The sequence below is a fragment of the Bidens hawaiensis genome, unplaced genomic scaffold (genome assembly GCF_021521415.1).
Source record: "Bidens hawaiensis isolate Kalapana, Puna unplaced genomic scaffold, B.hawaiensis_p1.1 tig00011475_1, whole genome shotgun sequence".
In the NCBI taxonomy this organism is placed as follows: domain Eukaryota; kingdom Viridiplantae; phylum Streptophyta; class Magnoliopsida; order Asterales; family Asteraceae; genus Bidens; species Bidens hawaiensis.
The window spans coordinates 306,052-329,211 of NW_027491898.1; the positions used below are offsets into that span (position 1 = coordinate 306,052).

Consider the following 23,160-nt stretch of genomic DNA (forward strand, 5'->3'; position numbering starts at 1 on the left):
CTACGCTGACTGAGTTCTAGTTTAACAGTTAAAAGATTGTTCTTACACATTGTTTTATATACTTATTCTTACGCGTTCTTTCATTCACATACAAATATTACTTGGTACTATCCTTGCATTATTCTTGCCTTTTCTTACATAGCATACAACTATTCTTACATTCTTGCACAGATATTATTAGGGTCTGTCACCCAACCTCTTGCACTGATATCATAGAGTCAGCCACTCTATTCTTGCCCAGGTATTAAAAGGGACTGCCACCCTGACTCTTTCATTGTATTCTAAATGACCCTTACAATTATATTTAGTTATCAAACTAAGCACATACACATTCTTTCGTTCTTGCATTAGTTATTCTCCTTCAACATATATGTATTTCACTGTATGTAAATATATATCTACACTTCTGGTCTTACAAGTATGCACACAGCCCCGAAAACATTTCAAAAAGAAATAGGGCTAGAACTCACCTGTAGTCGATTTCTCTCTAAGTTAATGGTAATGTCCTTCCTTAGCTGAGTTCGGCAAACTGTGTAACAAGTTACAAGTATCAACTATCTATTACTACTATTTCTTTCATCTTAGTTAATGAAACCCTCAACTAACAGGGGTCCGGGGGCAGCGCCCCTGGTAGCGGGATCTAGGGGCGGCAGCCCCTAGCAGGGTCCAAGGGGCAGAGCCCTTGGCTGGGGTCGAGCTGCCAAGTCAGCTTGGAAAATTTTTATTTTCATTAATAGGTCCTTTATCAAAAAAGCATCAGAAAATGAATCGGGTCGCGCTTTACAACAATTTGGAAGAATTCGCATGGCCATTCGCTTCGCATGGAAGTTCGCTTCGCATGGGGAGTTCGCTTCGCATGGGAAGTTCGCTTCGCATGACTGAGCGATGCGAATTTGTTTTATGTGAATATAACCTCCTTTTCTTTATTTTTGTCATTGTAAGCCATATTACTCTATGACTCTTCCTTAGGACCCGATTCTACCCTTTTTATGGGTTTTGGGTTGTACCAACTTTGTATACCCGTGTTTTATGAGGTTCGGATATCACCTTTTTCTCCTACAACGAAACCGTTAACACTCGGCCCATCAAGTTTACACTTTTCTAACTTCTCACAACCCGATCTACTAATATATCAAGTTGCATGTCGAATCCAACCATAAAACTTAACCTTTTTCCCGAAACTCGCCTTTTCAGTCTCGGTTCGAGTTCTGATATGAACAACTCCTGGAATCTTATAAGTGTTTCTTGTTGTTTGATGATGTTGAACATGATATTCGCCCTTCTTTTTGCTTGGATTTGTATCCGGGTGCTTGAAAGAAGGTGTGTGTGTTCTTGAGTGTGTGTGTGTGTTGTGAAAGAAAAGAAATGGAGTAGAGTTTGGGGTTTATATAGGGGTTCCATGGGCCCTAGGGCCCATAACCTTTCCCAATCCCAAACCCAACATAATTTATTCACTATCACACGATCAACTTAACGATACACAAATAATAACAAACTTTTTGTTATTTATTATTTTCAAAAATACGAATGTTACAAAAAGCCAACAAGCATCATTACAGAATCTAGAAACTCAAATTGGACAAATTACCAGACAATTGTCTGAAAGACCACCCGGTACCCTTCCAAGCAACACCATTACAAATTTGGATGCAACAGCAAACGCTGTTACCTTAAGAAGTGGCAGAACCACTACTGTTGACTCACAAATTTCATTACCAGTTATGGAGAAAGAAATTCCTAAAAAGGTGCAAGAAAGGATAAACCCAGCAAGTACCGCACAATTAAAGGAACCGGTCAGAACCTATGTTCCACCTATTCCGTACCCTGGACGACTAAAGCAGGAAAGATTGGAAGCCCGGTACGGGAAATTTCTAGGACTTTTCAAACAAATTCATATCAACATCCCTTTTGTTGAGCCTATTGTTCATATGCCAAATTATGCCAAATTTCTGAAGGAAGTTCTTACAAACAAAAGGAAGCTGGAGGAACTCTCGTATGTCACATTGAATGAGGGATGCTCAGCTATTCTTCAAAACAAAATGCCACCAAAGATGACTGATCCAGGGAGCTTTACTATCCCTTGTCTTATAGGAGATGTATCTGTTAGCAATGCCCTGACTGACCTAGGAGCTAGTATTAATTTAATGCCTTATGCGGTTTTTGCAAAACTAGGGATAGGAGAACCAAGGTCCACCCGCATGAGCAATCAGTTAGCTAACCAAACTGTTAAATATCCTCGGGGAATTGTTGAATGTGCTTGTCAAAATTGACAAATTTGTTTCCCGGTAGATTTTGTAATTCTAGATATGGAAGAGGACAAAAGTACACATCTGATTTTAGGAAGGCCCTTATTAGCCACCGCAAAGGCTCTTATAGATGTTTGAGCAGGCAAACTCACACTTAGGGTAAATGATAAGGCTGTTACTTTTGACATAGGTAAATCTATGCAACACCCTCAACATCATGATGATACATTATACTGTGTTGATATTGTTTATTCCATCGTGAGTGTAATGTGAGAGAGTCCGCCATCACCGATGCACTCGACACACAAATCATAGTCGAACCTATTCCTGAATCCATTCAAGAAAAAGAAAATCAAATTGTAGACAACATCAGTCAAGATACACCAGAAGAAGTTTATGAAATTACCGAGTGTAATCAAAAAGCAAAGCCTTCCATAGAAGAACCACCAGCCTTAGAGTTAAAAGAACTCCCAAATCATCCCGAATACGCTTTTCTTGAAAAGGATTCCCAACTTCCAGTAATCATTTCATCTCACCTTTCCAAGGAAGAGAAAGACAGACTTCTTAACGTCTTAAAACACCATAAAGCCTTAAAAAATCTGTTTGAAAATACATTAATCGACTTGTATTCTCTTTTCGATCAAAAGTTTTAAAAAATCAGTTTGAAATTCGAAAAAAACTCGCCGTTAAGTTATTTTAACGGGCATTGAAAGCCAATTTTTTAAAATTTGGGACCACGGGTGGCAATAAACTAAGTTGAGATTTTTATCGGTCAATAACAATTAGGATTATTAAAATCCAATTTGTCTTATTAAAAAGCATACAACACCCTGATGTTATATATTAAACCGTGGTGATTGTATGTCCATTTTCGTTACAATCTTATCAGTTAATAGAATCTTATAGGGATTTACATGCAAAGTTATGTTCACGTACGTCTTCATTGATTTTTTATAATTTTTCTTGATGTTATTTCAATGTGGTTAATTGAATATTATTTGTAATGTTTGTGTGAAGCATGGCAGTTTTATTAACCATCCCACGAATTTAATATATGTTGATTTTTTGCTATTTACAAACAAATATCAACCCTCGTTTGAATATTATACCACGTTATCACTTTAAATAAATGAGTCTTACTATACTTATCTTCATATAAAACTTTTATGTCAATGCTATTAATAATGCATCACCATATTTTACTCATATGAATGTGAGCTGACGAAGCATTATGAACATTGAAATGCCTAAAAATAACTCGAACGATATAACATAGTGATCATTTACGATATTTATTATATGTATTATAATATTATTTTTCCCCCATGACCGTATTATCATTTAAGTACGTTCTAAATGGTATACTACTTTTAGCCCAACTCTTTAGTTTTTGGTCCATGCCATTAGGGTTTGATCCACGGTCGATTGCGATATGAACGCGTGAGTCTTATGATGGATATGTGTATTCTTGTTTTGATCAGAGTATTTATATATATATATAAAAGAGAGAAATTAAAGTGTGGTTTAGCGTAAAAATATTTGATTATGAAAAATAAATATAAAACGTACCATTGACGTGAAAATTTGAGAATTAATTTATAAGCTACCTTGTAAGTTTTAATTGAAAATTGATGTTTTTTAAGGATAAGTGAAAATGTGACATGATAACTAATGAGATAGGGGGTGTGCTTATAGATATTTTTCGTAAAAAATGAAAATTTGTAAAATCTCAAAAGCACATTAACACAATAACACCTCTTTCACAAATTCAAGAGCATCTCTGTCATTCAAACCTTCAGTAGTTCAGTCATATAAGCATGTTTTATTATATTCTTTCACAACAAGAAGTAGGGGTGTTCATCAAATCCGATATCGGTTATTCAAGTTGTTTGGATCGAGTTGTTCATATTTGAATTATTTTTTCTTGAATCTAAAAACCAAACTGATCCGTATTCAAAATTCTCTAACTAGACTGAATTCATATGAATTCAGTTGGGATTGTTTTCGGTTAAAATCTAAAAAACCCGAAATCAACCGAAAAAACCGAATTTGTATTTTATTTCTTATTTATTCCAAGCAGCAACTAACTTTTCAAATAACAATTATCAAGCACAATGCGACATACATGAAACCGAGAGTTTTCAACCACAAAAATGCAAAGCTCAATCTTACAAAGCTCGGAAATAGTCTTAAATACAACAATGGTTATCCGAACACACTGAACGACCCAAATTCAAAATTTTCCAATTGCAATAACTAGATTGGGAATTCGGATTTGGTTAATATTCTATTCGAAAACCGAATTCAAGATTAGGATCGGTTTGTTTGGTTACAGTTCAAGTTATAATTATTTTTTCCCAATTATTTTACACACCCCTGACAACGAGTCTCTCATTTCTCTCTATTAAAAACACCCAAAAAAGAAAAAACGTCTCGATAATGATTTTAATGTGTATATTTCATGGTGGAGACTAGAGAGATGCATATTCAACGAACCAAGGCATATATTGGGCTTGATATAATTATCATATGATTGACATTAACTTGTATGCCGACATGATTAAAATGGGAGCTTACGTTGAGACACCTACTTACTTTGAGTCCATCCAAATCTATCACCTGTCAAACAAATATAACACTTTAATAATTAATAAACTAAACACTAGAAGTTAATACTTAGTGACGCATTATAATATTTTATGACTTCATGTTATATGATTGAAAGAGGGCAGTACCCAACAAAAAAAAAGGAAAAAAAAGAAAGATAAAAAGTATGCTAGTTTTTAACAACATAAATATATATCGTACCACCATTGTTATTTATTATATGCATCACTATACTTTTAAGGCGATATAATATCTGTACATAATTAAATAAGAAGTATATATTCATGTGAAGCTTTAAAGTATTAGAAGTTTTCTTGTGAAAACAATTACAACAATCTCTAACTCCTACCGCCTTTTTGTATTAATACATCGACATGGAAATAAAAGACATATATCGGAGTGCTAAATAATAATCGGCCCATGTAATTTGTATAGTTTATAGACAAATTATAAACTAAATTTTAATATAAGTAAATGTAAGTAAATTTACTTCAACAAAATACTTAACATAAACTACAATAAACAACAATATACAGCATTAACGTTTTATTAAATATTATTTTAAAAGGTTTTTAATAGACCAAGTTTAATGTGTTTTATATATTTATGATATTCAAGTGACACTAAGAGATGATTATTCAAAAAGAAAGAGAATTAAGAACCCTTAAAAGTTGCAAGTCTTTTAACTTGGATCGAGTCATTCTTTATGTTATTATCATTATCATTTGATTCTAAAATGTACATTATCATTGGAACTTAGATTCAATTCTTAATAATTTTGGTGACCCAACTAGTGAAAAGGTTTCTATGATGGCACTTGTAGAAAAGTTAATGAATTCTAGAACTACTTGAAAATTTTAAATTGTATTTTATAATAAACTGTTGGAGCTCACATTATATTAAAAAAAAATGGCGTACGTTTATATAACCAAAGGGCTTTTGGTTTTGGTATAATAGTATCAAGTGTGTTGGAAAAGATATCTCTTTCTATGTGATTGAGGGTTATATTTTTATGCTGAACATATACGTAGATTTAATTAATTAAGAGTACATCATATGCATGTTAGCCCATAAATTAAAATGGAAATTTTATTGGGTTACAGTTGGATCTGTTATGTTATGCAAAATAGATTGTTGGACCGTTAAGGAGAAATATGCGCGTAAGTTAGAGGTGGCAGAGATGACGGTGTCGAGATGGATGTGTGGACACACTATGTTGGATCAGATAAGAAATGGGTTGTTGAGGGAAATATTATGGTTGCCTAGTATATTATATAAGATAAGGGAGAGAGATTGAGATGGTTAGGTCATATTATGAGGAGATAATCAACAACGCTTGTTAGAACGATGAAAGCCTTGCTGTCGAGGGGAAGATGAGTAGCGGCAGACCCAAACTCAGTTGGGATGGTTGGAGTAGGCATGATTTAGGAGAGTTGCATCTTTTCAATGACACGGTGTGATAGATATGCATGGGAACATGTGATTAAAGTTAAGGGAAAATCCCTAAAATAGCTCATCTACAAAATGAGATTGCAATTTTGTCCCATAAATTTAATATTTTCAAAAATGGTCCTCTCTAACTCATCTTTGACCATGTATTAGGAAATCTAACGCGTCTTTGACGACATGTTAGCATAACACATGGTTAAAGACGTTAACATGTCGTCAAAGACGCGTTAGATTTCCCAACACATGGTTAAAAATGAGTTAGGCATCCAAACATGTAGTCAAAGATATCTTAGCATCAAACGCGTAGTCGAAGATATGTTAGCTTTTTTGTTTGTTTTTTTAATATTATATTTTCATAACTAGTTTTACTTATATTTGTTTTTCTTTTATAACTTTTAATATATAAAATTTTATATTATTTCGAATATACCGACGAGAAATGTTTACTTTTATCTACGGACCGACATAAATTTTATTTAAAACCGAGCGGGGTCAAATTTTATTGAATATTTCGATATTGATTTGGCACAGCTCGAGTTTGAGTTAGTTTATGTCAGTCAGTAGGTAAAAGTAAACATGTCTCGTCGGTATATTCGAAATAATATAAAACTTTTATATATTAAAAGTTATAAAAGAAAAACAAGTATAAGTTAAACTAGTTATAAAAATATAATATTAAAAACAAACAAACAAAAAACTAACATATCTTTGACGATGCGTTTGATGCTAACATATCTTTGACTACGTGTTTAGAAGCCTAACTCATCTTTAACCATGTGTTAGGAAATCTAACATGCATTTGACGACGTGTTAACGTCTTTAACCATGTGTTAGGAAATCCAACACGTCTTTGACGACGTGTTATGCTAACATGTCGTCAAAGACGCGTTAGATTTTCTAATACATGATCAAAGATGAGTTAGAGAGGGCCATTTTTGAAAATATTAAGTTTAAGAGACAAAGTTGAAATCTCATTTTATAGATGGCTATTTTGAGGATATTCCGTCCCTTAAAGTTAATGACTTCTAGAAAAGGGTATAGTTAGTCTTTGTAACAATGTTATTTCTTGTATGTGCTACTATAATATTTCCCCATCTTTTTATAGCTTAGTACTATATTTTACTATCCATTTTCTGCGTTTTTAGATTCACATTAGAACTACACGTATACCTATTAGTCTTTTGTCCGGATATGGTTTTAAAAACGAGGATCTTATTGGAAGCAGCCTATTCTATAAAATAGAGGTATGATTTGCTTACATCTTATCCTCTCCAGGGGAGGCTCATCTAGCTTAACCTAGAGGTGAACAAATCAGGTTTTTCTAATACCTGGTTTCGGGTATGGAACCGGGTTCAGGTATGATCATGTACTGGAAAATTGGGCATTGGCAATACCCGAGTCTGGTTCGGGTCCGGGTATTGTCTCTAAAAACTATACCCTATGCACCGGGTTTGGGGTCGGGTATAGAACCGGGTTTTTGAATACCCTATTTCCGGGTATTGCAAAAACCCTACTTTTGGGTTTTTTTCGGATATAGATTGGGGTTTTTATGGGGGCTGAACTCTGGGGGGGGGGTATTTTTTGGGTATAGATCGGGTATTGGAAAAACCTGCTTCTGGGTATGTAACTGGTTCCGGGTATTACCGGATAAAAATCTGGTCTGGTTCCAGGTACGGGCTTCGACACCGAAATGCATATCTTATTCGTACCTACGAGTAGGGTCGGGTAATAAAAACCGGTTTCGGGTTTTTTCTTTTTCGAGTCCGATTCCAAGTTCGGGTTTTTGCGCACCTCTAGCTTAACTCGCTACCCAATTCAATCCACTAATCAATACCTTTGTGCCACCTCACATTCCTAACCCCTTTTCACTCTTAGTTGCAGAACTCGATATCCATCCTCTTTCTCCTACTCGCTTCACCAAGGATACCTAGCTCTACTCACCCATCCCACAACTACTCGCTACCCTTGCGAGTTCAACACAACGTTCACCCTTTTAGTTAATACTTTGATAATGAATGGGTTACCTTACTGGTATTACTTATGATTTATACACAGAGTCAGTAGCTTAAAAACGTGTGTATTGTTCAAGTTAAATAAAGAAAATATTAACTAGTCAATAATATAAAGGTTTTGAAAATCTTAAAATTTTCAATTGTTTGTTAGTAAATCATAGTGGGTTCAATTTGATTAAAGTGAAAGTAATGATTTGTATAGAAGATTTTGTTTGTTGAATTCTTTGAATTTAATTTATTACTTAAATATTAAATAGGATAAACAATCTTATACATACATAGGGGCTGTTTGGGATTCCTTATTTTCACCTCCTTATGACTTATAAGAAGTTATGAGTTATAAAATTGTAACTTATCAACATTTTCTTTCACATAATAAAGAAACTCAAACACTTTTTTTCAACTTATCATAAGTTATAAGTTATAAGAAGGTAAAAATAAGGAATCCCAAACAACCCCATAATTGTGAGACGCGACAAAATTGCTTACTTATTCTTATTTATTTGTTAGGGTAAAGAAGGGAAAAAAAAAAAGAGAAGTGTGATGTGACCACACAAAAAACTTTTAAAAAAAATTCAAAAAAGTAATTAAAAAATCTCAAATCTCAATATATAAATAAAAAACAAAAAAATTAAAAAAACAAAATGTTTTCCCTGTCATTCCCATTCAAAAAAAACGATGAAAATACACAACGCCGAGAAAAAAAAAAGACACGACGCCGAAAATGAACGAGCAACATAATGACAATAAAAAAAAAACACAATAGATCGCAAAATATAACACAATGCCGAACAAAATATGACACAATGTTGAGTAATATAACACAATATCAAGAAAAAAAGATACAATGTCAAGAAAAAAAGACACAACCAATGACGAAAATAAACACAAAACACAATGATAAATAAAAAGACATAATGATCTTTTTCACTTAACATTGTGTCTTTTTCGATGTGTTTTTTTTAGAACGAGAAGACTGTGGAAACATTTTTGTGTTTTTATATTTTTCGTTTTTGTATTAAAATTTGAGTTGTGATTTTTTTTATTAATTTTTCATTCTGTTTTTAGAGCTATAAATCCTTCTCGATCATTCTCATTTTTCTCTCTCTTTATAGAATAACTTGACCCTAATTCTATTTTATTGATGGGCGAACGACGGGGATTGAACCCGCGCATGGTGGATTCACAATCCACTGCTTTGATCCACTTGGCTACATCCGCCCCTACCCCCGCACAGGTTTCAGTCTCTATCTACGATCAGATCCTTTCTGAACTCTATGAATAAGCCAGTGATTAAAAGTATTTAATCTTTTGTGATATGTATCATAGATGTCCCATATCTTTTTTAGAAAATACGAATATTGCCTGATTTTATGCCATTTATTATTTAAAAGATTAAACATTATTACATTATTTGCAAATGACTAAATCACAAAGGAAAGGAAAGGAGTGAAAAATGTTTTGAGGTGTGATGAGTACTCCTACCACTCCAAGAAGTGACGGTTTTAAAGTTGTATTAGGTTCTAACATTCCTTTTAAAAATTGTATCAGGTTCTAACGGTCGAACCTGGCAAAAAGTTACTTTAGAATCTAAAATCTAAAATATAGAAAGATTTATCTACCTATCATACGTAACCCGATGGAACCTATGAAATCCCATGAATTCAATAAATGTTAACAGGAGAGGTGAGAATTCATGGGTTATTATTAATAAAAATTGGTTAGGGATGATATCACGTTTCTTCTGTGGTTCAATCATTGCTATGCAGTGAAAACAGAACGACTTTGTTGAGATCAATCATTTTGTTTTGTTTTGTTTTGTTTTTTTCTCTAGAATAACGAGATCATCTTTTGTACTTTAATGAAATAAAAGATAATTAGTTACACAATACTTCGGATTAATAGAGAAAAAAAAAAAGAAGCGTGTGCGAGTGTACGTATACACCACCAGATGTGTAGTGTTCTCACATTATATAGGATAAGTTTGTGCATCGTGGATCGTTTATTTTTCATATTAACGTATTTAAGTTGTATACAAAGTCAATAATTTGATAAAACAAAAAGATTTTAATAAAGAAGGAAAATTGTTTTTAGTGAAGTTTCAGCCAATTCGGTTCTTGAAATTTTTTTTTTTTTTTTTTTTTTAAAATAAAATTTTATTTATTTCTACTGATGAAACATAGATATTACATCAATATAGCAGGTAGGCGGGCAACAAGCTGCGCCGCCACCCCTTTCTGAATTGCAAACCCTAACCTGCTAAAGACATACCCCTGCCCCTTTGGAGTCGACACATTGCTATGCACAACCTGTTGGACCCTGGTTAGAAAACGGATAGCTTCCGGTGCCAAGGAGCCAAATGTATCAAAAGCCAGAGGGACAAAAACATGTTGGTTCTTGAAATCAGAGCAAATGATTGATTTCTTGAGTTAATCATTCTGCTCAAAACATAATCAGTTTTAAGAGCATTCCCAACCTATCTTTGTCCCTATCTTAATAATTACACTAAAAAAATACAACATTTCTCTCTTCTGTTTAATTAAATAATATTTTTTTTATACTTTTACATTACATTTTTCTCTCTTCACCCTATAATTTACAAAAAAAATCATTGCCTTTTCCTCAAATTTACAAAAATTCACTAACTTTTCTCTCCCTGTCCTACAATTTACACTCACAACCACTCAAAACCCCACACTATAATTTACAAACTCCCCTCATACAAATTTGGGGGATAAGATGGGAATGCTCTAACGGGCCATTGAAGCACACCATTGGATATGATCTTGTGGGTGTTAGGAAGCTAATGTCCAATCATTCGATTGTTAGTTCTTCATGTTAATAAGATTTTTTTTTAATGAAGTGTATTTGAGAATCCTAATCACTTGGGGGTTACCTTTTTTTTTTTAAATCATAAATGGGGTATTAGTTTTTAATAGTGGCGAATAAGAAATTTGTCATAGGTGTGTAAAAAAAGATTGGTCAGAGGTTGTCAAGTCAGAAACTCTTATTTGTATTTGATAGTGGGGAATAAGGTTAATTTCGTTTGATAGTGGTTAATTTACAACATTATATCAAAATAAAAGATAAGGGCAAAAACCATTACAATGATGCCCAAACTTGTCAAGTTTGATAGATGTAATGTGTTTTGATGCATACGTTTTGTAATGGTACGTCAAAACCCACTATATCAGTTTGTCAAACTTTACAAGTTTGGTACAATATGTTGCGGGTTTGATGTAAAGTTTGGGGAACATGCATAGATTACGGGAAGATCAATACAAAAGTAAGAATATAAATGCAAGAGAAGTAAGTTAAATGTTGAGTGGTGAAGCTTACCTTGATGTCAAGCCGTCATTGGTGTAACCGTGTAACTTCTTAGTTTGGTGTAAGTTTGGTAGGAATAGAATAGGTAGGGTGATTTTAACCATTCAAAAATTAAGAAAGCTAAATTAAATTAAATTATTTAAGAATAAAATAAATCTCATAAAACTAAAAAGCCTGTTGTAAAAATAGAATTCTTACAAAATGGCAAATGAAATTATTCAAATAAATCTACAGAATAATTTAAAAGTATGTAAAGATACCCAAATACTCCGTCAATGTGTCTTCTAACACATCATTTGAATATGTACTCTGAATTATTAATAAATGAAAGAAGAAAAAAACAAGTGTTGAAAAACTATGATTTAACTTCGTCTTCCCGACTTCGAAAATTATGAAAAGAAATTAAAGAATTTTAAAGGAAGTTGGGAGGAGATTTTTTCTCTCAGAACCCGTGTCCATTTTCGAATGAAAGTTACATGTTAACTATTAGTAATATGTTTGGCGTCGTACTTACAAAGATGTTAATGTAGTAATATATTTTGGAGAAATGCAAAAATGAGTTTCCACAATTACAAAAGTGTTTGCTTTATTAAACAAGAAATGCAGAATTCAGGGAACCCTAGAAGGCGGAACAGTTTCACTAATAAAAAAATATAAAAAAAAAATATTCACCCCTCTAATTTCTTACATGAACAACAAAATTAAAACTATAGATGGGTTCAACTTCAAGGTCTAGTGAGTCAAACTGAGATGGGTTCAACTTCAAGGTCTAGTGAGTCAAACTGACTCAGTTTGACTAACCAAAGTCAACTATTCTAACCTCTTTACTGATCCCTTTAACCTTCCTTTTGTTACCACAACATAACTTCTAACTGCAAGTATGAGCACCCATGTTGTAGCTGCTATTTTTTCTTTTATCATTAAAAGCAAAGCCGAGCTTAAAACCGTCTTCAATATCTGAGCATGCAACCCCTTAAAAAACCCGAATATTCCTTCTTGTTTCCAAATAGCACTGAGGACACTTGATATTGTTTTACTCGGTTTCTTTTTATTTTCCTTTGTTTCTTCATCACTTGAGTCTGCAGCTTGAATCATGACCTTGCACCTGCATAACATCAGGAGTGTTTGGTATTTATGAATTTCTTTAAAAAGTTTAGAAAACTAGATTAAATATTAGAGATAAGTTTAGTTTTCGTCCATGAGGTGTGCCCATAATTTTTAAACTGAGTACCAAGCCCGAATTCTTAACATGCCATGGCCTGTAGTTTCAAAAGTTTATCCCCTTTTGTCCTTTTGCTAACTCCATTAGATTTTTCCGTCAAGTAGAAGGGCATTTCAGTCATTTGAATATTTGATATTAGATTTATATTTTAATTGAAGTTGGTCAAAAGGGATTTTTTTTTAAATTACATAAGCAGTCCCCATGGTTTCAGAATCTTAATCCTTTTCGTCCTCTTTGCTACTCCGTTAGATTTTTCTGTTAACTAGAAGGGTATTTTCAGTCATTTCACACATAAAGGACCATTTATGTAATTCTAAAGTTACACTTCAGTTAAAATTGGACGAAGAGGACTTTTTTAATCGTTACATTTAAAATTACATGAACAGTCCTGTGGTTTCAAAATTTAAACCCTTTTGTGCTTTTTGCTTACTCCGTTAAATTTTTCTATCAACTAGAAAGGCATTTCAGTCATTTTACACCTAAGGGGCCATTTTTGTATTTTAAATTTATATTTTAATTAAAGTTGGACAAAAAGGACTGTTTTTAAATGATTGTTTTAAAAATATTACCTTTAAAATTACATAATAATCCCTTAGGCGTAATGATTAAAATGCTTTGTTACTAAACCGAAAAATCTAACAGTCTAACGAAGATAACAAAAAAAACAAAAAGGGTAAAAGTTTTGAAACCACCGGCCATGATATGCTAAGAATTTTGGCTTGGTACTCGAGTAGTTAATACGGGCAAACCTCAGAGGCGTAAAATGAACCCAACTTTAAAAATTATTTTCCAACAAACCTGATAGCAGGATATGTAAGAACGGTTGCAATACTTTTAGAAAATGCACCAAGCAAAAAGGCTGAGAAGGCGGAAAGGGACTCGGGTGATGACCCGCTTCCCGCTTTTTTTAGTTTCTGATCTAAAAGTTTCTGTTTCAGCTGATCAAATACTGTGTACTGCATAAATAGATTGAAAACAGGTCAACTTGAGTTATATTTAACTAATAATAGATCAAAATAGGTCGAATATATGTCAAGTGGGCCGAACGATTTAGAACTCGATCAAAGTATGCTAACTCGTGAGAGTTTATAGCCTCCTAAATTGTTTTATTTAAAAGAATGGATCATTATGTTGGTATTAGTTTCTGTAATAATATTAATATATTCATTATCTGAGAACCTAATATTAACAAACTGAAAAAACTAAACTAAAAGGGAAAAAGGGTTGCAAACTTAAAGTATCCTGTGACATAATCAAGTGTTTATAATGTCCTAATTGTTTTATTAAAAGAAAATGGACTAACACTTTTAGGCCTGTAAATGAATCGAGTGTTCAGTGAACCATTCGGTGGGAAGTTCGCTTATGTTCGTTTATTTAATAAACGAACAAACATAAACAAAACTTTTGGTCCATCTAGTTAAACAAACGAACATGAACACATTCCTTTTTCGTTCATTTATGATCAGTAGCCAAAGCCATTGGAATTCTTAGTTGAAAGTACGTTGTTCGTTAGTTCACATTCTTTTTAAGTTTTTCATTTATGTATTCATTTAAAATGTTACACCCATTACAATTTAGTCGAGTTTTATTAAATTAAAATATCACCCATTACAAGTTAGTCTAGTTTTACTATTTTTTTAGGCCCAACAGATTAATATTCAAGTTTGCTTCTAATTGGTGTTCACTCAACTATGTTCGTTTATATTTGTTCATCTATGTTCAATAGCATTCGTTCATGTACGTTCGTGAACCGTTCATTTATACTATGAATAAACATACATAAACAAACACGTATATTTTCTTCACGAACAAGAAAACCCCATTCATTAACTGTTGGTGTTCGTCCGTTTGTTCGATTAAAGTTAAGCGTACTAACACAAACATGTCCCCTTCATATTCATTTGGTTCGTTTACAAGCCTAAATACTTTCCAATTTCCATAATCATGCCTAATATATTGGTTATTCATTAAAAAAAACAAAAAAACAAATGTAAGCGGGCCAACGCAACCCAGCTTGAGCTGTAAAAAGTTACCAGGTTTCAAGTCAATAAATTTGACCTGTTAATCCACGGTCATCCGAACCCAAACCAGAAAAAACAAAACTGAACAGGTTTCAAAAACTCAAAATCTGAAATTTCAAAATTTTTTTCGGTTTTAGCCCAAAATCGACCCAACTTTGACCGGTCTAAAATTTTTACCAGCTTTGACACCAACCCCTTTTGACCCATTAACCGACCCGATCCGTACAATAAAATTCTAAGGCAATAGATGAGGTACCTGTATTGCAGGGTTGGAAGTTAAAAGTAAAGATATGCCAAGCCCGTCAAAAGCTTCGCTCCAACTGCCTTCTGTAAGCATTGCCCAAAGTCCTTTTGATCTCCCAAACGCACTTGTTTGCATTCGTGATGATGCTGTATCAAGAGGCTACATAATAATGTTAGATACAGCTTTTACCAGTTAAAAGACTTAGATAACAGAATAAATACAAAAAAAAAAAAAAATTTGATAACTTCTAACCTGAGTTATGATAGCAGTACATGCTCCAGCGGAAGCAGCAAGAATCAAGTTGGCTTTAGTTCCAATAGACTTTGTATTGTATTTTATCTGGTACAACCTTTTAAAGTAGCTATATCCATAAAAGTATACAAATTGTGCAATAAACGATTGCAGATTCTTGGTTCCAAGGCCCTGATACAGTGACATAATTCGACCCGTTGAAACGGCCTCCCACAACACATCTGACAGTTTCCTGAATCACCCACATGGCAACTTTTATCAGATCCAAATAGCTTGATTATGAATTAGGGGGTGTTTGGACTACAGACTAAACCGAGATTTAACGATCGATTAAATACCAAATTCTTACAAATCAATAATTAACAGATCACGAAACCCTAAATAAACGATCACCCAAACTGAACAGCATAATAATAATAATAATCAAATCACTTAAACATAATAATAATAATAATAATAATAATAATAATAATAATTAAAAAGTACTTGTATTTCTGGCGACCAATGGAGCGAACTTCAGCCTGAAACTTGGCTTTGCAGGTGTCGAGTGGGTACAAGATGGTTGTGCTCAATATAGCTCCGATTGCTCCCGATGTTGCCTCCGAAATTGATTCCAGATCAATCGAAGAAGAAGAAGAAGACATCTTTATTCAGTGATCCGATGACGTGAATCAAGATGAGCAGTCTGTCTGGTCAAATATGGGGTTTGTTTTGAGGTGATGATGGTATTGGTATTGGTATTGGTATTGGTATTATAAAGTGGATACGCTGAATTTGGCCAGATTACTATTATTATAACACGTTTAGAACAAGGACGGATGCAGCCTACCGTGTGTGTTTTATGTTACAAAAGCAACATGTGTTAAATGAATGTTCGTAGAAACATATGTTATTAAGGTTAGTGGTTCAAGTCCCGTCTATGCTATGTAATTTAGGTTTTAAGAAAATGTTATAATTTAATGAATTATAGTTGAGCTTTAGAAGGAGATATGTGTCGTATGGAGTTTCTTTTGATTCGCGAAATGTTTGAAAGGAGAAAGATTTGAATTACTTCCAATGAAAATTTATATTGTGTTTGGTTTGTAAAATTGTAGAAGGAATTTGAATGTAATAAAAACAATTAAAAAAATAAACCTTTAACATTCTCACTTCGTCCCTTCATCGACTGGATTTCGTTAGCGTTGCCTTGCCTTGAAATCCTTGACTCCATCTCATGCTTGATTTCATCATTATAGCTTTTGCATACATTCATCACTATTGCTAGGAGTTTGTCCAATTTTATAAATTTAAAATAACACTGAGACATGATCATCAGCATGTTCTATAATCAAGATTTGAGATTTCTTATCGATTTCACTTACTTAAAGTTCAGTAAAAAAAAAATAAATTAGAAAAAAAATTAAAGAATTTGTTAAGAATCAAACATAAACTTGAAGAAAATCGATTTGATTGGAACAAATAATTGAAATAGAGACTATACGAATATCTTTTACCTTACTAATGAATCTTTTTGTTGATTTGATATCATACAATCATATAGGGGTGTAAAAATTGTTCGTATATCACATAAAGCAGACAACGTAATGTCGTGATGTTATACATCATTACAGAGGTATATCGCCATATATTATATGACTGATGGATTAATATGATGATCAGGGAGCCGCTCATTCAAAATTTTGTCATAAGAAGTGGGTGCATTTTATTAAATCAATGGGCGGGGTTCTCGCATCTCACTCCACTTGTCTATTCACAAAGTTTTATCCAAATCAAGGTGTTCATCGGTTTGGATATCGGGTTTGAATTTTTTTTTTACCCTAACCAAAATCAAAACAATCCGAATTAGAATTGTGTATAACCGAACCAAATTCAACCGATTTATTTGGTTTGGTTGTCCAACTATTATTAGGTGTACTCGATTAAATTTTGTTCAGCTATTGAAGTATCCGAAAATTATCAAAAATATTCAAAAAGTTATCCAAAATATTCGAAAAAAATATCCGATATTTATAAATCTACCGTCCATCCATCAAAATTGCTTATTTTAAAATAAGACTTAACTACAAAATTGGTGCCTAACGTTTCATGAAAGTAACATCATTGGGTATTAACATTTAAAATCACTTGTTTAGGTATTCAACTTTCAATTTTGTAACAAAGTTGGGTACTAAGTCTAACATCCGTTAAAAACTTAACAGAATGGGAGTCATGTGAAAAAAAAACTAAGGGGAGTTTGGCATTACATCTTTAGCCCATACTAGCATATCAACTGCCTCTTCTTTACTCCATGTTTGTAATACAGAGAAGACACAAAAGTCACGATTAGGGCAAACGAAGAACAATGGGCGTGTGGGCAATCAGGACAGAGTTTCAAAACTTTGAATTCGACATGGCTTACCGGTACGTAATTTTGGTAATGATATGTTATGTAGACCCTTTGTTATTGATAATGTGATGAAATTGAAAACCGTATTTTTTTATTTTTGGTTCAGGCCTTTATCCATAGCTTTTTTCTATCAAAATTCATCATGGTAGAAATTTTTCATCAGCAACTACCACAAAGTTTATGAAATGAGCAAGGTCAATTATGTGGATTTATTAGACATAGAAAGGTTCTATGTTTTTTTACTTCAATGACATAATACAAAAGTATGGTTATCTAATGAACAATGCTGTTGAGATTGGACCGGACCGACCGGTCAAACCGGTATTCGGTCTACTGATCGGTTCGGTTTTATGCAGTTCGTTCGGTTCCCAGATAATCAACCGGTCCGACCGTAAAACCGGACCGGTTGAACCGGCTTTAATATAAAAAAACATTTATTTTGAAAAAATTTATTTTCAGCCCTAACCTTCATTTTTTGACGAAAGTTGTTCGGCTGGTCGACTGGTTGAACCGGTGAACTGGTTACCCGTCCGGTTCGCTGTCCAATTTGGTTATGAAAACATTGCTAATGAAAAGAATAGTGGATGTAACGAAAGTCATTGGTAAGTGTCATGGTATACTAACTTTTTTAATATTTCATTGAAGTAAAAATATACAGAACCTTTCTACGTCTAATAAATCCACATAATTGACCTTGCCCTTTCCATTAACTTTGTGGTAGTTGCTGATGGAAAATTCTCCGCCATGGTAAATCTTGATAGAAAAAAAGCTCTAGATGAATGCCTGAACAAAAAAAAAATACGGTTTTCAATTTCATCTCTTTATCGAGAACGGAGGGTCTAAAGAGCACGTCATTACCAAAATTACGTACCGTAATCCATGTCAAATTTAGAGTTTTGAAACTCTGTCCTAATTGCCCACGTTCCCATTTTTCTTCGTTGTCCCCAATTGTGTCTCTGTGTCTTTTCTGTATTACAAACGTGGAGCGGTTGGTACGTTAGTATGGGTTAAATGTCACATGACTCCTATTCTGTTAAATTATTAACGGACATCATTAGACTTAGTATCCAACTCTATTATAAAATTGAAAGTTAAATACCTTAAGAAGTAGTGACTTTTAAATGTTAATACCCAATATTATATTGTTTAAATAAAACTATAGACAACAATTGTTGGATGGTTAATTCTTAAACTAATAATAAAAGTAATTTTAAAATTTAAAGAGGCAGTCACGATGCATGATAGTGGTTTGATGTTGCCAGCCAGCCAGCCAGCCGTGCCGTCTTATTATAGTTATAGTTGGGCTATATCTTCTTCTTGTTCAGATCTCATCTCATCATCAGTTAATAATAATAATAATAATAATAATAATAATAATAATAATAATAATAATAATAATGGCGGCAGTGTCACCTCTGGCGAAATACAAGCTGGTGTTTCTGGGCGATCAGTCCGTCGGCAAAACCAGCATCATCACCAGGTTCATGTACGACAAATTCGACACCACTTATCAGGTACCATTATTATTATTATTATTATTATTATTATTATTATTATTATTATTATTATTGGATCAGGCAGGCAGACTCTATTTGCTTAGAATAATAATATATTTATTTAGTTTAGGTTATTATTGCAATTGGGTGTCAATTCAAAGATCAGTTTGGAGGGATTGAAGGCTTTAACAGGCCCTAAATAACATCATATCTACTTATTAGTATTATTATTGATCACAAATGGTAAATCATGTTGGATCATCTACTTCAATCATAGTTTAGGTAACAATTCACTAGATCATGATTTGGGCCACGCAGCAGTGATACCGGTCAAATAGCAATACCATACTCAGATCGCTATTACCGACTATGTTAGCCTAACTTTAAGTGTGATCTCTTCACAAGCTACCTAGTTATTTTGTAATGGAAACAGTTACAGGCTTAAAAGCAATTGAGCTTCATAGTAGTTATAGGTACATGGGTTTAGTGTGGCGTGCTACATTCTTAAGTTTTTTTATTAAATAAACAAGATGAGTTACTGTTGGAGGAATAATAAATTGGTCACCTAAAGGAGGAGATATAATAAGCTTTCTATTGGTATTGCGTACTACAAGTTGTAGGCCATGATTCAGGCATATCATGATTAGCCTAACTCTAAAACTTAGACTCGTTGACAAGCTATGGAGATACCTAGTTATCTTGTGATGTTTAAGAGGCAAAAGAGACTCCAAGAAGATGGAAGCGGTTAAAGGTTTAAAGCAATTGAGTCTCATAATAGTCATAGGAACATAGGTATAGTGTGGCATACTGGCGTGCTACATTCCTATGTTTTTTTATTAAATAAAGAAGATGCGTAACAGTTAGGGGTGCTGGAATATCTTTTACATCATAGGAAGCTATATTTAGAGGTGAATATAGACAAGGAAATGCTTGGTCCAGTTAGATGCATGAATATACTTTCTTAGTTGCTAAAAGATTGGCAAAAAATCCAGGCAGAACAGAATATGGTTAGCTTTTCTTGTATACGGTCAGTTTCGTGAAGACGTGATAAGATGAACTTTTCAAACCACCTGTGTTGATATATTAGTCACATTTATGTATAAAAACAAAGTTAATATAAAATCAATTGGATTACTAGATGTACATGCTTGTTTTGTTGGCATTTATGGTGTTTTTATTCTATATAATATGTTTCCATCGTTCTTTTTGTTCTTCTATTTGTCAAACCACTTCTTTTTGGTGCTTGCACATATAAGACTTCATAATTCATAAAGGGTTAATGAAACAAACATATGCCTACACACATACCCAATTTTATCATACAATATAGGTCACTCTGTCTTCTATAAAGGATAAAATGTATCTAAATACTTAGTATTGATTATTGTATCTTTTTGCGACTCAGAATTCTGTTTCTTTGGGCGTTTGAATGCCTTAAAAGCTCACGCTTATATAATTCTTTACATTAACTGCAGGCTACCATTGGCATTGATTTTTTGTCTAAAACAATGTACCTTGAAGATAGAACAGTTCGGTTACAGCTTTGGTAAGTTTATGGTAGTTTTATTTCTTCTTTTAACTTTTCACTTGCTAGATATGTTGAATACCCTGCCATGTTGTGTGATATTGATTTTCATTGATAGACCATTGAAGTTTTTATCAAGCCCGTTACCCATTACTCAAGCACTCAATCTAGCTGACTCACCCATTATGCCACAACTAATAAGCTCGCATTGTTTCATTCACATTGAATATGCTATTTGTTTTCTTACATTTCACAGCATAACATTTCAGGGATACTGCTGGGCAGGAGAGATTTAGGAGTCTTATTCCAAGTTATATAAGAGATTCATCGGTTGCAGTGATTGTCTATGATGTTGCGAGTAAGTTACTATTTCACTTAAAAAGTAGGGTGTCTTCTTGTTGGCATTCTTACTGTTTTTATTAATTATAATTGATCTGATAGAATATGTATTCTCTGTTTTAGCACCCTTCTATAACTCTATAATTTACCTTTGCTACTTTTCAGACCGACAGTCATTTTTGAACACTTCAAAGTGGATAGAAGAAGTACGTACTGAGCGTGGCAGCGATGTGATTATAGTTCTTGTTGGCAACAAAACTGATCTTGTTGACAAAAGGTCTGACTTATACTTCTTAACCTTCTTAATTTATCATTTTAGATGCTGGTTTCCAAACACTAGTCAAGTTTAAAGAGGTCAAACGGGTCGAAAGACACCCTAGGTGGATTTTTAATGATAAAGCATCTTTCATCACTATGTCAGAAAATTTAGATTATTGCTGAAATTATGAAATGATATAACTTCTATAATCATGTTTGAAACAAAGTTTGGCTGTAGAAAATTTAATGTTTTTGGACAATGAGGGTTAGCGCTGTTTGTTGCTGACGTTTTGGTGGTCAAACAGGCAAGTGTCAATTGAAGGAGGAGATGGCAAAGCTCGTGAACATGGAGTCATGTTTGGTGAAACGAGTGCAAAAGCTGGATTTAACATTAAGGTAGCATACTCGATCTTATTATACCATTTCGCTTTTACCCATTTTAAAATGCAACCTTTGATTATATGCGAGTGTAAACATGCGTATATTAATATATTATACAAGTATAATCGTATATGTGGGGTCCCGTGAAATTTTTGATAACTGGTCTCTTGGTTACAGAAAAAAAAAGATCACTTTTTTTGTTTATAGTTGAAGTTTTATATTTATTATGATAAAATTATATGATTTTATTTTTGTTGCATGCATCAGCCATTGTTCAGAAAGATTGCTGCTGCATTGCCAGGGATGGAGACACTTTCCTCTACAAAACAAGAAGACATGGTTGATGTGAATTTGAAATCTAGCTCAAACACGAACCAGTCAGATCAGCCAGGCGGACGCTGTGCATGCTAGAAAGATCATTAATTACTTGCACCTTATGCTTCCTAGTTTTATGTTTCAAAATGAAAACATCTTACATGGATTCAGTTAGTTTGGTTTGAATTAACAGGGGTTAGTTAGTTATTTGGTCTTTTGTTTTTAGATTATTGGTTTATGATTTCAGATTGATTATTTTTAGTGGTTTTGGCTACATTACGTCAACTCTTACACTGTCTTCCCAAGTTTCATTTAACTAGGGAAAAGAAAGGAAAATGAATTAGGAGAGAAGAGAAAGACATAATTCTAGATATTGTCCTTTATGTTTATCTCTGTTTAGATTGACCCAAACCTTTTAGCAAATGTGTCAATGGGTTTAACTAAAACTTACGTTAATTCGCTTTAGTTTATCGTTGACTAGAGATGCAAATTGGTTAACTATAACTTAATCCATTTAGCATATCGTAAATTAGAACGGCATATTGTGTAACATTCGTTAATCTTAAAACCCAAAAACCCGACTCGTTTTAAAATTTCAACACCTTTCGGATCTTCATTTATTAATAAAATGAGTTAAGCATCATTTTAGTATATATCGTTTGCTCAATTACGCAACTTTAGTACCGTTTTTGAATTTATTGCAAATGGCTACTTCACTTTTCTAAAACTTGCAACTTTAGTATTTTTTCTAACCCCGTCTATTTTTATCCGTTAAATAAGAGGTAATTTGGTAACTTTTTATTTTCTTTATTTGCCTTCCCCTTGGAGTGGTACAAAACAAAGATAAAAGAAATCATTATTTTTTTTTAATTAATAACGCTATGATTTAGCCAGGATAGTAGGTTTAGCATTTAAGTGTGATTTGACAAATATTGTGGTAAATCACCAAATTGACCAATATCCTTCGTAATAGCAATTAAATAAATTATCTGGTTTCCTATTTTACATTAATTTAGGATGTTATTTTACTATATACGTTATTACATGTTATTACTGTCATTAAATATTTTATGAGAATGA

General features: G+C 33.2%; 3 protein-coding genes across 3 annotated transcripts in view; 1 reads left to right on the forward strand and 2 right to left on the reverse strand.

Annotated features, from left to right (window-relative positions):
• The window catches only part of LOC143538119 (glutathione S-transferase zeta class-like), a 275,556-nt gene that overhangs the window by 208,472 nt on the left and 43,924 nt on the right, over positions 1 to 23,160 (reverse strand). The window lies entirely within an intron of this gene.
• LOC143538135 (peroxisomal adenine nucleotide carrier 1-like) lies at positions 12,399 to 16,027 on the reverse strand. The gene is made up of 5 exons (XM_077031754.1): positions 15,867 to 16,027; positions 15,381 to 15,612; positions 15,141 to 15,287; positions 13,662 to 13,819; positions 12,399 to 12,746 (listed from the first exon to the last, which is right to left on the reverse strand). The coding sequence occupies exons 1-5, from the start codon at positions 16,022 to 16,024 to the stop codon at positions 12,452 to 12,454; spliced, it is 990 nt and encodes a 329-aa protein (XP_076887869.1). The 5' UTR covers positions 16,025 to 16,027; the 3' UTR covers positions 12,399 to 12,451.
• On the forward strand, positions 19,164 to 22,176 carry LOC143538136 (ras-related protein RABH1e-like). Its single transcript, XM_077031755.1, has 6 exons — positions 19,164 to 19,280; positions 20,738 to 20,808; positions 21,057 to 21,145; positions 21,292 to 21,403; positions 21,690 to 21,780; positions 22,033 to 22,176. Exons 1-6 carry the CDS (start codon positions 19,164 to 19,166, stop codon positions 22,174 to 22,176), a joined length of 624 nt encoding a protein of 207 aa, XP_076887870.1.